The 14,957-nt window shown below is 40.0% G+C and overlaps 1 protein-coding gene across 6 annotated transcripts in view; it reads left to right on the top strand.

The window, feature by feature from the left end:
* The first annotated feature begins 1,240 nt into the window (after window positions 1-1,240).
* The window catches only part of smpd4 (sphingomyelin phosphodiesterase 4), a 24,055-nt gene continuing 10,338 nt past the window's right edge, over window positions 1,241-14,957 (top strand). Inside the window, exons 1-13 of one of the 6 annotated variants that reach the window (XM_062047270.1) lie at window positions 1,241-1,402; window positions 1,658-1,741; window positions 1,815-1,901; window positions 2,030-2,166; window positions 2,252-2,327; window positions 3,321-3,429; window positions 3,531-3,583; window positions 3,663-3,811; window positions 4,623-4,755; window positions 4,833-4,898; window positions 11,219-11,356; window positions 12,046-12,200; window positions 14,642-14,732. In XM_062047270.1, the coding sequence (XP_061903254.1) occupies window positions 1,703-1,741; window positions 1,815-1,901; window positions 2,030-2,166; window positions 2,252-2,327; window positions 3,321-3,429; window positions 3,531-3,583; window positions 3,663-3,811; window positions 4,623-4,755; window positions 4,833-4,898; window positions 11,219-11,356; window positions 12,046-12,200; window positions 14,642-14,732 (1,233 nt within the window). In that variant the 5' untranslated portion in view covers window positions 1,241-1,402; window positions 1,658-1,702. Of the gene's footprint in view, window positions 1,403-1,657; window positions 1,742-1,814; window positions 1,902-2,029; window positions 2,167-2,251; window positions 2,328-3,320; window positions 3,430-3,530; window positions 3,584-3,662; window positions 3,812-4,622; window positions 4,756-4,832; window positions 4,905-11,218; window positions 11,357-12,045; window positions 12,201-14,641; window positions 14,733-14,957 lie in introns of all 6 variants that reach the window. The other 5 variants (XM_062047260.1, XM_062047290.1, XM_062047280.1 and 2 more) reach the window with 5 other exon arrangements.

Below are 14,957 nucleotides of genomic sequence, written 5' to 3'. Positions count from 1 at the left end.
CCCTTGCCTCTCCACACAAATGAATCAATTCATCCAAGTGACCTCTTACAGCATTTGCATTTTCATCATTTTCATTTGAATGCATGAGTTGTTTCATTGTGTCCCTTATTTTAGCAGCTTTTTTAACACATGCTCCTATTGCTTTATGATAATTGTCAACTTTAATTTCCAAGCCTTTGGCAGTATACGTTATGGCGCTTTTTCCCTTTCCAAAATATTGTACATTTTCCTTTTCAGGATCCACATTTTCGCCACCTTGTGGTTGTACATCATCTTTTCCACCAGACATAATTGGCCAAGTCCCTTGTGTTGCTTTCAGCTCCACACAACTCACCCTATAGAGCTGGCAGGTGTTTCCAATCACCCTGGCTGATGAGCAGCAGCGTGGCCGTGGCACAGTTTGTCCTCTTGCGGCTTTTTGATGGCCTTCGGTGTTCTTGTTGTCCTTTTCACTCGAAGAGCAGCGTTCTTACTTGAATGTAATGGCAATCTTCACCTTCAAATGTTCCAATTTATTGTCATTACTCAACAGGTTTGAGGGAGTGATCCTACGCAGTAGCAAACATTGTATATGAAGTGAGGTCCAGTCGAAAATCCAGTTTATGCATATTTATTAACGAATTTGCAGGGTGAATGAAACATACCAGGGATTATTGCAGTGATATTGTGTTATATGTTCTCCTGCCTGTTGCTGTTGTCTGCTGCTGTCTGCTGCTGCTGTCTGCTGCTGGTAAGAACGGTTTGTGCTCCCACACCTGAGTCCTTACTGTTTGGCTCACCTGTGCTCCTACATATGCCTTCCCCCCTGCACTGCTCAACCAAAAAGCCCGCCACCTAGTGACAAAATAAAGTAATGCCAACACAAAAATAAAGATGCCTTAAATGGCTCCTACAATCAGTTTCACAAAATATAGGAACATTTGGAGTTTTGGGGAAATTACAATAATGTACATTATCCCACAAAGCTTTACTACACGTACATTCATAAAATAGATGTACTGTTGATTCAATATCCCCATCACAGAATGAACAAGCGTTCATTAACAACAAAACGACATTTTAAAAATGATTCTGAGCGGTAAACTCCTGAGGATTTAAAAAAATGATTTAACCTTGCTTTGTGGGGAATTGTAGGTTTCAGATCATTTATACGAGTTTCCCCCGTTCTACCAGTCACCAGACCGCAAGACTCAAGCTATGCTCTGCGTACTATATGCCAGAGGGTGGCGGTAGTGCGCCTTAACCTCGTTTGCCAATCGCAAATAAGCACGAAGACGAAGACGACGAAGGCGGTGAAGAAGAAAATCCAGCCGCCTGTTGCCTATTTTTTTTTTGAAACGCCAATGGAAGCGTTGGTGTCAAAATTGACATTTTTTAAAATATTTTATAATCAACTGTGAAGGTTTGTGTGTGTGTTCTGCCTCAATGTTTATGTTTGATTGTAGTAACGTGTTTATATGCTCGTCAAGCTTGTGTAGCTTTGCTAGCAGATAATGATGTATCGCTCGCCACCGATGGCGACTTTTGTTTATTATATGCTCTATTGTCGAAAAAACAGATTAAACATTATCCATGTCGTCTGTGAACGCGTTAATTTAGTTAAAATATGTCTAAAAGGTATTCCGCTTACTTTTCTAGTGTTGTTTGTTGTTTACAGTGAGACAAGGTCCAAGTGGATATTTGAAGACTTCACGCAACCTCAATGGCATCCCCAGGCTTGCAGCACCCTGGCTTCCTTCTGGTAAGGCCGAAATGTCCCAATTGTTTCCCTCCAGCAAAGCTCATTTCGATGACATGACGTGTTCTTGCTGCAGTCCAACCTTAAAGCAGATTCGTCCACCAAGACTCTTTTCCATCGATGTCAGGACCTTGTCAAAATCATCGAGGACTACCCCGCAAAGGTTTGTCACGGTAGTAAAATAACTGCCCTGCTGTGTGTTGCCTCTGTATCATCCATAGTTCATTAGAAAAACAAAGTCAAAAATGTTTTTCCGCGCCACTCGTGTTGTGACCTCCTTGTGTTATTCAGGAGCTGCATGCTATTTTCTCGTGGCTGGTGGAGAGTGTCTTCGGAAGTCTCGATGGCGTCCTCGGAGGATGGAACCTTCGCCTTCTGCAGTCCCGCTGCAACGATTTCCCGCTCGTTGTGGAATTCCTGAAGCCGAGGTGACTCCTGTCATCCATAATTCACTTTGGGGGTTGTGCGCATGTGTGTTAGGAAATATAAATATCTACTTGCTGTCTTCCTCAGTGGGGCCATGATGAAGCTGGTTTACAAACTTCAAGCCGAAGAGTACAAGTACGAAGTCCCTGTCAATTATCTGCCGGTAGGACCGCCTCACATATTTGCTATTATGTTGTGTCCGAGATTGGCGATATGGTTGAAAACCGCGTCACGATATTGGTTTTTTATATTGGTCGATATCGATAATTATTTATATTTTTTATAACCTATGGAAAAGATAGACCAGGGAAACAAATTAAGTGTTAAAAATGTTTTTCAAATGAAACAATTGGCAACACTAAAATTGGTCCTTGTGTGTGAATGTGAGTGTGTATGTTGTCTGTCTATCTGTGTTGGCCCTGCAATGAGGTGGCAACTTGTCCAGGGTCTACCCCGCCTTCCGCCCGAATGCAGCTGAGATAGGCTCCAGCACCCCCCGCGACCATGAACGGGACAAGCGGTAGAAAATGGATGGATGGATGGATAGATGAACGTTCCTCTGATAATAAACCCCTCAGCTATCAAGGCAGAAAGGATAAGAAATGTCAACACAACCATGGAAAACACTCAATTGATCAATGTCAACAATATTCTAAAATCACAATAAACACTTAACAATAACCTCTTTAAATTAAGGTGCATAAATAAGGAATATTTAAAAATGCTTAATTAAGTGCATCAAAATAGTGTAGAGTGTGAAATGTAAACATAGAGAAACCTGAGAAGAACCAATTTTTGCATGAGTGTTGGTTTAATTTTTTGCTTTTATAGACACACTGTGTTGCATTAGAAGACACTATATTGGTGAAAAAATGTGTTGTAATGACAAATTCAGCTGTAGGAGGTGTATGTGAGGCGTGTTAAGAAGCAGACTTACAATGCCATCTGCTTTAGGGAGTTGGAACAACAAGCTGTCCCATCGTAATGTGTTTGTGAGTGAAGGCAAAATGGACGACCAATATTTTGAATTTATTTGTAGCGGACCGCCACCACAACAAAAAATAGATTGTTCGCTCTGTCTTTGCTGTTTTGAGTAACATTGCTGCAGTGTGTTTGTTTTGAGTTGTAATTGTGCCCTGCATGGTTGCATACGCAGGCTCCAGTGAAAGCCTCCATCCAGGAAGGCGTCCTTCCAGACTGTCCGCTCTTTCACAACCGGCCGCACTTCCCTATTTCTGGCATGCTGACTCTCAACATGGCGCTGAGTATCCTTTGTACCTCATGTGTCACATGCCCTTTCATGGACTTCGGGAGGATAAGGTGTTGGGAAACTAAATGTTGATAGTTTTTCTTAAATATTGCGCAGATCCTTTTGAGTTCTTCATGTTCTATTTTGCGTCCTGTCTCATTACACCAAAGGTGGGGAGAGATGCTGTGTGAAAATTCAGAAACACACACACAAAACACCAAGTGGTCACGAGTGTTCATACCGTTTCAGAACTTTTCTTCGGGCCAACACAGTGCCACTGACAGCGCCTACTTTGTATTGGTGGACATGTACCTCAAGTATTTCTTGCCTACTGAAGAAAGTGTACCCCCATCTCCCTTTTCTGACAACAGAGGCTCTGTCAGCGCGCCTCCTGCCAGGTACACACACACACACACATACACACAAATGACAGATAACGTCCTCTCAGCAGGCCCTTCACATGCAGTTCAATAACTAAGCCAATAGATAAGTGCAATTTCAACTGGCGGCCCATTGGCCAAAAACTGGCCTGGGAATGACATCATACCAGCCCTCGAGTTCAGTTCAAAACTTGCGATGCAAACATTTTTGCAGCAAATTCCTAAAAACACTGGAGTGTTGCTGTTGTTTAGAAACACTTGGGCCACTGTAAACACATTGGCAGATCAAACTTAACTAGCAAACAGAACTCTGGGGCCCAAACTTGTACATAACCGAGGTGTTCTTCAGGTTACCCTTTAAGGCCTCTTCTTTTTGGCAGTTAAATTTTTTTCTTTGTGATATATGTAACTAAGGTGTTGCTATAGCTTGTTAACTTAAGGTGCAGTCAGTAATCGTTTGTTCAACTTCTTTAGTTGTACTATTAGTGTTCCTCAAAGTAGTATTTTAGGTCCTCTCTTTTGCATCATTTGGGCCATTGAATTGGTGGCCCACACTTCTGAAAAGTTATGAGAGACTCAAATTTGTGAAGCAGATTCTTAAAAACCTATAGAGTGCTGTCATACAGATAACCTTTGACTAGCTTTTTTGCAGAAGGTCCTTTAAAAACAGCATAGCTCTCCTGTAACGCTGACAAAATAAATAGACCAAAATGTTGACTGTAGAGAACACCTGGCTTTACTGAATATACAAAAGAAGACTAATAGCAATTTACTAAAATGTCCCTGCATTAGAGACACGAAAAACTCCACTTCTGTTTTCGTTCCGTAGATCGTCCAACATTTCCTTGGCAGGTTATGGCATCCATAGTCCAAGTCTCTTAAAGCATCACATCTTCCATCAGCCCTCGGTCAACGCAGATCCTGCAGCGCAGGAAATCTGGAGGTCGGAAACACTGCTGCAGGTGTGTTTCCGTAGCAACATACTTTGACATAGACTTTCTGAATAAATCGGACCTTTTGATAATGTGTGTGTGTACAGATGTTTGTGGAAGTGTGGCTCCATCACTACTCTTTAGAGATGTACCAGAAGCTTCAGTCTCCTCAGGTAAAGGTAAGATCATCAAGTGACCCTGCCCCCTCCACACACACAATGCCCCTCCCATACCCCCTCACTGCAGCGTTGCATGGCTGCTTGTGTATTGGCCGACCCCGCCCACCGCTCATTAAGTTTTTTGTTTTCCCGTGGAAAGAATAAAGGCCAGTGGAAGTCAGGTATCGGCTGGGATCATAACGCAGGCGTGTTCTTGTAGAGCTGCTCGATCTCCCGCATGTTTACTCTCACTTTATGTTGCATGGTTCTAAGGTCAGCCTGAAGTCACATTGAGGTTTGTGTAGATTGACAGCGGATTTGGGGGGGATCTCACACACGCACACACACCTGACACCTCTACAACTCTTCAAACGGATGTTTGTACTAACACGCTAAAATAATCAGAAAAGTCAGTTTTGTGTCATCAAAGTTCATATCTTATGAGTCACAGTGAGACTTTTGGCTGGTTTTCTTTTGCACAAACGGGTAATGCACTTGATGTTGAACTTTTCCTCCCCCTCTGCTGTTGTCTGACAAAGTCTTAAATAAGTATCCCGCATTGTGACCTTGACCCTATTTTTATGCTCAGCCACTGAATGTGCCCCCCCCCACCCTCACCCTGTTGTCCCAAACCAACCCCATACTCTGTTCAAAGAGGACTCGTTTACTTTGTTCAGAAGATTTTTTTAAAAAAAGAGAGATTTAAAAAATGTGTTTATCAAATAGAAAGTACGACCACACTTTAAGCCCTCCTTTGGAGCATGTACATGCACACCTGTCTTGTGTTAAGCCTACTTTTATATTTTGCGTAAATAGTGTATTAGTTTGTCTTTCACACACTTATAGCACAAGATATATTTTTAAGAGTGTGATACTTTACTGGAAATAGTCAACTAGGTAACTATGGAAGTTTTTAGTAGACATATTTGTAATATTCAGAAATGGGTAAAATGGAGAAGATTGAATTGAATAATCCATTAAATGGTAATTTTTTAATTACTTTGTGCAATATACAGTAATTGTATTGAACCTATTTATTAGTTTATCATAACCTATTAGAAAACATTTTCAATTTTTTTTATTTATGTGAAACGATTTTTATGCTTTTTTAAATCAAACTTAAACTTACATTCGTCCCTCGCCACATCGCGCTTCAATTTTGCGGCTTCACCACATTGCGCATTTTTAAAAAGTATTTTTTTAAAGCATGTTCTAAAAGTTATTGGTCCTAAATTAAGATTTTTTAAGCATAAACATGGCTAAATAAAGTACAAATATCGGTACTACAGTAATATGCTACTGGAGGAGACCAAACCAATCAGTGCGCACCGTTCAATATTGTGGCCACTGATTGGCTCAGCCTCAATTCTACTGTATATTAGATTAAAAGAATGTAAAAGTGATTAACGGGTGTTATTTCATGTCTAGAAGGCTGTCCTAATGTTGAAAAAGGTATTTAGAAGGTTGTAAACAAGTTTTATGCTCTACCTATGAAAATATTTGATCCCTAACAGCTGGGTTGCATAAGAAGTCATATACGTTTTTCTTCTTCGCGGCTTAATTCACACGACGGAAAAAAAATATATATATATAATATATAAATAAATATAATTCACTTCACTTCACGACGGTCAAGCAGCTTCAGCAAAGCGTTTAAGTCACAAATTCTATGTGCATTTTTTGAGCACACTTAATAATTGCTGCCTTTGGTTTGTCAGTCAGACAGTTGGCAACATTATTCAAAAATGTATGGGCAGATTTTGATAAAAATTTTCAGGAAATGTCCAAAATGGGATAAGCAACAGCTGATTAGATTTTGCGGCTGATTCGCATTTACGTTTACATTGTGAGCTTCACAGCCCCAACTCCACCCACAGAGACAAAGACAATGACGATGACTGACAAGAGGATTCACTCTTTTTCGTTCATTCTACTGTATATAACCCAAAAGTTATGGGCAGATTTTGATCAAACATTTAGGAAATGTTAGTAATGGGACAAGGAACAAGCTATTACATTTTAGAGTTGATTCGGAAGCTTTTTACTTTTGGGAGCTAGGGTCTGCCGGAGGTCTGCGCCCGCTGGGTGTTTTAAAATAACATTTTAAAAAAGCCAGTGCCTCACCACACATCACTGCTAACATGTACACTATATTGCCAAAAGTATTTGGCCACTTGCCTTGACTCACATATGAACTTGAAGGGCCATCCCATTCCTAACCCATAGGGTTCAATATGATGTCGGTCCACCTTTTGCAGCTATTATTGTTTCAACTCTTCTGGGAAGGCTGTCCACAAGGTTGCAGAGTGTGTTTTTAGGAATTTTCGACCATTCTTCCAAAAGCGCACTGGTGAGGTCACACAATGATGTTGGTCGAGAAGGCCTGGCTCTCAGTCTCCATTCTAATTAATCCAAAAGGTGTTCTGTTGGGTTCAGGTCAGGACTCTGTGCAGGCCAGTCAAGTTCATCCACACCAGACTCTGTCATCCATGTCTTTATGGACCTTGCTTTGTGCACTGGTGCACAGTCATGTTGGAAGAGGAAGGTGCCCGCTCCAAACTGTTCCCACAAGGTTGGGAGCATGGAATTGTCCAAAATGTCCTGGTATCCTGGAGCATTCAAAGTTCCTTTCACTGGAACTAAGGAGCCAAGCTCAACTCCTGAAAAACAACCACACACCATCATTCCTCCTCCACCAAATTTCACACTCGGCACAATGCAGTCCGAAATGTACCGTTCTCCCTGCAACCTCCAAACCCAGACTCCTCTATCAGATTGCCAGATGGAAAAGCGTGATTCTTCACTCCAGAGAAGGCGTCTCCACTGCTCTAGAGTCCAGTGGCGACGTGCTTTACACCACTGCATCCAACGCTTCGCATTGGACTTGGTGACGTATGGCTTAGATGCAGCTGCCGGCCATGGAAACCAATTCCATGAAGCTCTCTGCGTACTGTACGTGGGCTAATTGGAAGGTCACATGAAGTTTGGAGCTCTGTAGCAACTGACTGTGCAGAAAGTAGGCAACCTCTTTGCACTATACGCTTCAGCATCCACTGACCCCTCCCTGTCAGTTTACATGGCCTACCACTTGGTGGTTGAGTTGCTGTTGTTCCCAAACTCTTCCATTTTTATATAATAAAGCCGACAGTTGACTTTGGAATATTTAGGAGCGAGGACATTTAACGACTGGATTTATTGCACAGGTGGCATCTTATGACAGTTCCACGCTGGAAATCAGTGAGCTCCTGAGAGCGGCCCATTCTTTCACAAATGTTTGTAGAAACAGTCTCCATGCCTAAGTGCTTGATTTTATACACCTGTTGCCGGGCCAAGTGATTAGGACCCCTGATCATTTGAATGGGTGGCCAAAACCTTTTGGCAATATAGTGTGTGTGTGTCCTTTGTGTATCAAAGTTGATGACATATTTGTAAACAGAATGGAACATTGTATCTTAAAGGTTTAAGGGTGAGATCACTGCATCCTTAAAATTAAAGCATTAAAATCACGTGACTTAAAAATATATCATAAAATGTCATAATTAAAAATGTTCAAATCAGATATTCAACAATCTGTACATAAAATTATTGGGACGAATAGTAAAATAAAACTGGCAATATTATTTCTGTAAAAGAGGATTCGTCATGTAATAAAATATATGTATTCTTAGAGGGACGGAGATAAGAAGACACTTCTCCATTCGGTACCAAGATGTTCAGAAAATAAAAAAAAAATAGGCCAACAGCCTTCATAAAAATAAAAAATTAATGTAATTGGTCATCATTTGCATAATGCACATTCTGATAGGGTAAATCCAAAGGTAAATGTTTTTGGGTGTTCCAATCGTTCAAATAGAGAGATTGGAAAGAGCTTTCATAGAGTCCTAAAATAAGTGGTTCATAACGGTAATAGTCAGGGGAAAAAACGAAAGTGTGTGGAAGGAAATGGCTCTTAAAATATTACTTTCATCATCTTGTGGAATACAATTGGACCATGATTGTGTCTGCGGCGATCACTTTGTAAAATGTTTGCTTGAACATTTGATTTGTTTGAAAAACTTTCTGCTATGCAATTGAGTTTATTCTCTACTATGTTAGTAGTGTTTGAGAGCAGAACTGAACGTGAGAAAGGGACAAGAGATCGCATTAGTTTGTGTTCTTTTGTGGTTGCTATGCCTAAATATTACTACGAAGACCTTGTTGTGCAAATAAACTAACGTCATGTTAAGTCCTAGTAATAATGTGAATGTTGATTAAATCCACCGTATTGTCATTGTCCATTTTCATAACAGAAACTAAAAGCTTAGTTGTTGTTGTGCAGGAAAGCCAAGTGTTTTATTTGACATGGATGATATTTGTTAGCATCAAGAAAATATCCTTAATAGTAATAATAAACCAGATGAATAAATCTCTCGTAGGCTCAACAGCATGAACTGAATTTTGATATGAACTTCAAACTATAAAAACAACTGCAGACATGAATTGTAGATGACAGACTAATACTTGTAGCAGGAAATCAACTGCAAACAAACGTATCATTTTTCTAATTAGCGTCACGAACCCAGTAGCATTCGTTATGTCAACCAAATATGTTATTTACAGATGTACAAATAAATCCAACTTTGTCTTTCATGGATTAATGTTTAACTTGTGGTGTGCCTCCAATCTTTTCTTCTCTAAATACTGTAAGTGTCAAATGAAGTGAGGTGGGAGCAAGCAGTAACGTCTTGGTGATGGTAAATGGTTTAAATCATAAAAAATAAAACAAATTCTTGAGGGTATTAAGTCACTCCATCCTATTTTAAATATATTTTTCATGATGGCTTATACATTTGCCTCTGAACCGTTCAAAATACGCCCAAGTCTGCATGGATTTAGTTAAATAAACAGCAGCCTAATCGGACCCCAGACCATTGCCTAAAACCAGGAAATGCCCAGATGTGCCTCTAGGTCACATGATTGCAACACAGCTATTGGTTCCTACTTGGCAGAAATTCATTTATAGCGGTCGTCATGTCCGAAACCAATTAACAGCGATAAACAAGGGATGACTGTAATTGATGCATGTTTTGTACTAAAATTCATGGGAAATAAATTGTGGAGTAATTTATTTTCTAGTGCAAAATTACGACTTTAACATCATTAAAACATAAACCCTTCCCTAATCATCTACGACCAGGATTCAAACCCAATACCGCTGCCTTACAAAACAAGGACCAATGGTGTGCGCCATTGGAGCCAGATGACAGTGTGGGTAAATGTCAGTGATGGAGAAGGAAGCAGCTAGGAATATTTTAGTGGTAAAATTTCATATGAAGTGCCCTGTCGTTTATTATTGGCATATAATTGGCCCCCCATGGATCACGGTGCCCTACGCACAGTGTGTGTTCTAACTTCTGCCTCTAGGGTGGGGCACCACTAATCATAAGTCTTCAAATGCTGAAAGGAGGTCTTCAAGTGGTACAAAACATAAGAGTTTTTAATGTGTAGGACATTTTAAACTTGAGTTCCTCTGTTGAAAGTCGTGTTTACAAACCTAGGGATGAGAATTATTCCTTTTGGAATGTGATTACTAGAAGAAAAATCACGTCCTTCAAAGTGTCTTTGGTTAGGAGACAAGTGTAGACATTGGATTTAGAATTTAAAATGAAAAGTTCACGCTGTGGTTGAGTTGACTTTTACAAACATATTACATTTAGAAATTACAACCATTTGACCTTTTTAAGTCTTTAAAGTATTTGGACAGTTGATGTAATCGTAAATTAAACTTGTGAATGAAACTCCTTTGAGTCAGTGACCATCTAAGGACATCACCATTTTCTATCTTTCTTCTGTTACTTTCCTTCCTTCTTTTTCAGTTTTTTGTCTTTTTGAATATTGTATTATCTTTGTATTGTTATCACTGTTGTGTCAGATGTCCAAATACTTTACTAATTCATTTTGTGTGTTTGAAGTCTATACTCCAACCAAATCTTGTTTTATTTCAAATCTGCTGTTCCACAAAGGAAAAATTGTCCAAATGCCTTTGGACCTAAACATGTGTGTATTTATTCATACCACATGTGTTGGTTAGCTTGAAATAATTCTCATCCCTCATGTCTTTTGTGGAATGAAATGTGTCTTAGTCAATATTTGATTTTTGTCTCCTCTCTGCTCTTCCTCATTTGTATTTTTGAACAACTTTCTTTCTGTTGACTCTTTCCTGATTGTCACCTTCCTCCTTTGCCTCTCTTCACTGCTGCATCACCACCTCCCTCTTCCTCCTCTTCCTCTTGTACTTTGTGCCACGTTCTCTCGTTTTCCTCATCTTCCTCCCTCTGGTGGTTACGGGTCAACAGCTGGCGCTGCTACAGTACCGCCTCAGTATGTCCAGCATGCCGTGCCAACCTCACGTCCCATCAGGCTCTGGGACCCTCCACACCTACCAAGTACTTAAACCTTTTCATTCACCCCCGCCCCTTTGGGGCCTCCTGGAGGTAAACTTCAGTCACTTCAGGTCCCAGTCAAGGGTACTTCTTGGAGATCTGGTAGTGTCATTGAGGTGCCTTGTCATCCACCTGCTCCTCTAATTTGTGTTAGACACACAAACATATAATTAAAAATATTGTTTCAGTCATATTTTACCTCCCAGTTTCTCCAAAGAAGTACTCTTGATGGGATGGGTTATCCTGTCTTGAATCTGGCTTGGTTGCAGTCCGGTTTAGTGTGTGATATATTTTAATTGTGCTGCTCTGCATGTGACGCATATGCTAACAAAATGCAAAACATGCATTATTCATGCTATTGTTACTGCAAATGAGAAGATGTAATGGAATTGTGGCATTTGTAACGAAGATGCTGTGGCCTTGAAATGAGTGCTGATGTCCCGCCTTTAAATCAGAGACTAAATATTTCATCTGTTTGTGGGTTTAAGCTATCAAATCTTTCTGGGTGAAGTCCAAAAGAGTTGAGTCACTTGGCCTCAGAAAACCAATGTGACCCAACGAGTTGGCTTGAGTGGGACCTCCGTACTCTATGAAAAAGAGTTCTGCTGCCTGATTGGCTTGACAGGGCCTAAAGGGGTTTTGATTGGCTGCTTGTGAAATGGGCGTCAAACCGAGCAGAGGTGGGGGTGTCACTTTGAACTATCAAGCTCTCTGTGACTTGGCTTTCGGTTCTTTTCTAGGAACCCTTCAGCCCGACTGAGGAGCACGTGCTGGTGGTGCGTCTCCTGGTCAAACATCTGCACGCCTTCAACAACAGTCAGAAGCCTGAGCAGCTGTCATCCTCTCCCACGACCCACTCACATGCCCACGCCAGCCCGCTGGAGGAGTTCAAGAGGTCATCATGGTCGAACATGTTTGGGTGGATGTCTGGTTGTACGATAATTGAGAATCCAGACGTGAGCGTCTTAGTCGCTGCTGCTGTGACCCTAGTTTCATACTTCAACTAAAATTCAAATAGGTCCAGATGCAGAACATTTTCCCATGCAAAGGTCCGGATGATCTATAACCAAGAACTAATTTTTACAAGCTCAGAGGCGATTCAGCAGCAGCAGTAGTAGTTTGCTTACACCTTCGTAAACAAGGCGCCGTGTTACAAAATGTACAGTATTTCTTTGGGTTTAATTTTTACAACAGCAATGCCATAAAGCTTTGTTATTATGCAGGTCATGACATGTAAATGGAGCATTGTTGGCATTTTTGGGAAGTTTTATTGGGTGGCTTTATAGGCGAAATAGATGAATCCCATTAGCTACATTCTTAGCCGCCTTGTACTAGTAGTTTTTTATAGTTTTTGCCCAAAAATTAGAAAGCTGTGTGTTCTTCTCTCACATAAGGAATATAAATGATGGGCAAAATAATAATAAAAAAGCAAGTGCAGTTCCCCTTTTAAATAATAAACTGACTAGAGGTCCAGGTTTGAATGGGACGGTCTTTGGGTCCGGATTCGGTCCTCAAGCAGCCAGTAACAGTGTTTCCCATAAACTGCCAAGATACCTGTGGCGGTAGGGGCGTGGCTATGGGCGTGGTCACCATGACATCGAGTAATTTGCATAATTTACTACAATGATATGATTTTCTCTAAAAAGGCTCAAAAAATGTATACTTACTAATTAATAATAACAGTTTTGTTTTAAACGTCCATCCATCCATCCATCCATCCATTTTACAATATAATTACAACACTTTATGTACATATTTATATACAGATTTGAACAATAAGTTATTCACTGAAATATATTTATTAATTGTGGTTCTTACAAAAAATATATCTTATAAAAATATAAAAGCTAAAATGTCTCTTAAAGCTCTGCCCCTTTTATTAGTGCATACTAAATAATTTAACTTTAGCCTACTACTACAACCATTTTATTTACCAGCAACATAAAGTGAAACAGAGGCAAAGGTGTCCTGCCACAGTCAGTAACAAATAAACAGAAAACAGTAGTGGTGGTAGATAGACACAAAGCTTCATCAAACATCTGATCCACTGAACAAAGAGCTCCAAAAATCTTGATCTTACACTTGTCTTTTGTAAAGTAAATCTGAACAGCCAATATGGGCATCTACATCAACTATATGATTTGCCTGAAAAGCTGGACAGGACAAAAAAAATTAAAATTTTTTGTGGCGGCCTTAATTATTTCGTGGCGGGCCGCCACAAATAAATTAATGTGTGGGAAACACTGAGTAAGTGATCCCTGCTCCAGTGTATGGGTCCTTTGACAGAAACCATATGCATTTTTCTCAATAGTATTGCTTTTATTAAAATAATAGGGTTGTGCCTAGTTGTTTTTGGGTGCGAGATGAGCAAAGGGGTAGGTGTAATCATAATTTTGCATAATTGGCCAATCATTTGCAAAAAGTGAGTGAAAAAGCCAACAAATATGTTTAGAACTACAGACAAACTTTCTTATTTCGCTTCTTTTTGTCTTACTGTTTTAATGTTTATAGATAAGGTGCTTAAACGACAACTGATGCTTGTTGAGGACAGTATATACATGCTTCCATTTTAAAGTCTTCACTAGATTAGTTGCTGCTCGCTTTTTTGAAGAAAAGTATCTATAGCGCTCTGGTTGCTTGCTAAATGTCGCTTAGTTGGCAATACTGACCTCTCCTGCTGTGCTTTTTACTCTCTGGCAGACCAGGTGTGATTTAATGTGTTTATGAGTAAGGAACGAACGTGCCACTACAAATAAGTGATTGTATGGGAAAGTGTGATTGTGAATGTAATAGATCATTGTAGTTTCTTTAAAGATTAAGTTTGTGCTATATTGGATGTGGTTGTGTCGTTACCGCTGGCTGGAGGTTATGTAATCATTGGGGTTTGTTTGTCTGTTAGCAACATAACTCAAAAAGTTATGGGTGGACTTTTATGATTCTTTCAGGAAATGTCTGAAAGGGGATAAGGAACAAGTGATTAGATTTTGGAGGTCATCCGGATTATTTATACTATGTTACTTTACATTACAAACTACTCTGTGTGTGCGTGCGTGCGTGCGGCCCCACTTCTGCCTGCAGAGTTAAAGAGAGTTGATGACTGATTAGATGGTTCACTGTTTATTTAATTCTTCTTTAAATGAGTTAAAAACTTTGAGTAAATCTGGGATTGGAATAAATGATTCAAATTTTGCGACTGATCTGGATCACAGACTGGATTCATGATTTTTTTAAAGGATTCTTTAACTTATTTTTCTAGTTGAAAATGTACCTATTGTAAGAACAAGTGCATGCTGTTTGTCAGTCCTGTGCTTTACAAAGTGTGTTTGTCTCCTGCAGGGTGGTGGTGCAGCGTTTTGTTCAGCAGAAACTTTTCCTCTTTCTGCAACACTGCTTTGGACATTGGCCTCTGGATGCGTCTTTCCGAGCGGTAAGTCTCAACTAAAGTCCTGGGTTGTAGTTAACATGGGGGAGAAGTAAATCCTCTCTCTGTTTGGGTCTTTTGTATTTGTCAAATTGTCAAATGTATTTTCTTTGTAAGAAAATAAATTTTGGTGATGAGATAAAGTGCACACATCTAACTTATCTTCACTCACAGATGACAACATTGCTTCACCAATATTGATCACCAAGCTGTCAACTATACCTGTCCATA

Source organism: Entelurus aequoreus, linkage group LG01, assembly GCF_033978785.1.
Source record: "Entelurus aequoreus isolate RoL-2023_Sb linkage group LG01, RoL_Eaeq_v1.1, whole genome shotgun sequence".
In the NCBI taxonomy this organism is placed as follows: Eukaryota; Metazoa; Chordata; class Actinopteri; order Syngnathiformes; family Syngnathidae; genus Entelurus; species Entelurus aequoreus.
Note: the sequence above shows the minus strand (reverse complement) of the source record. Positions and strands in the feature narration are given on the sequence as shown.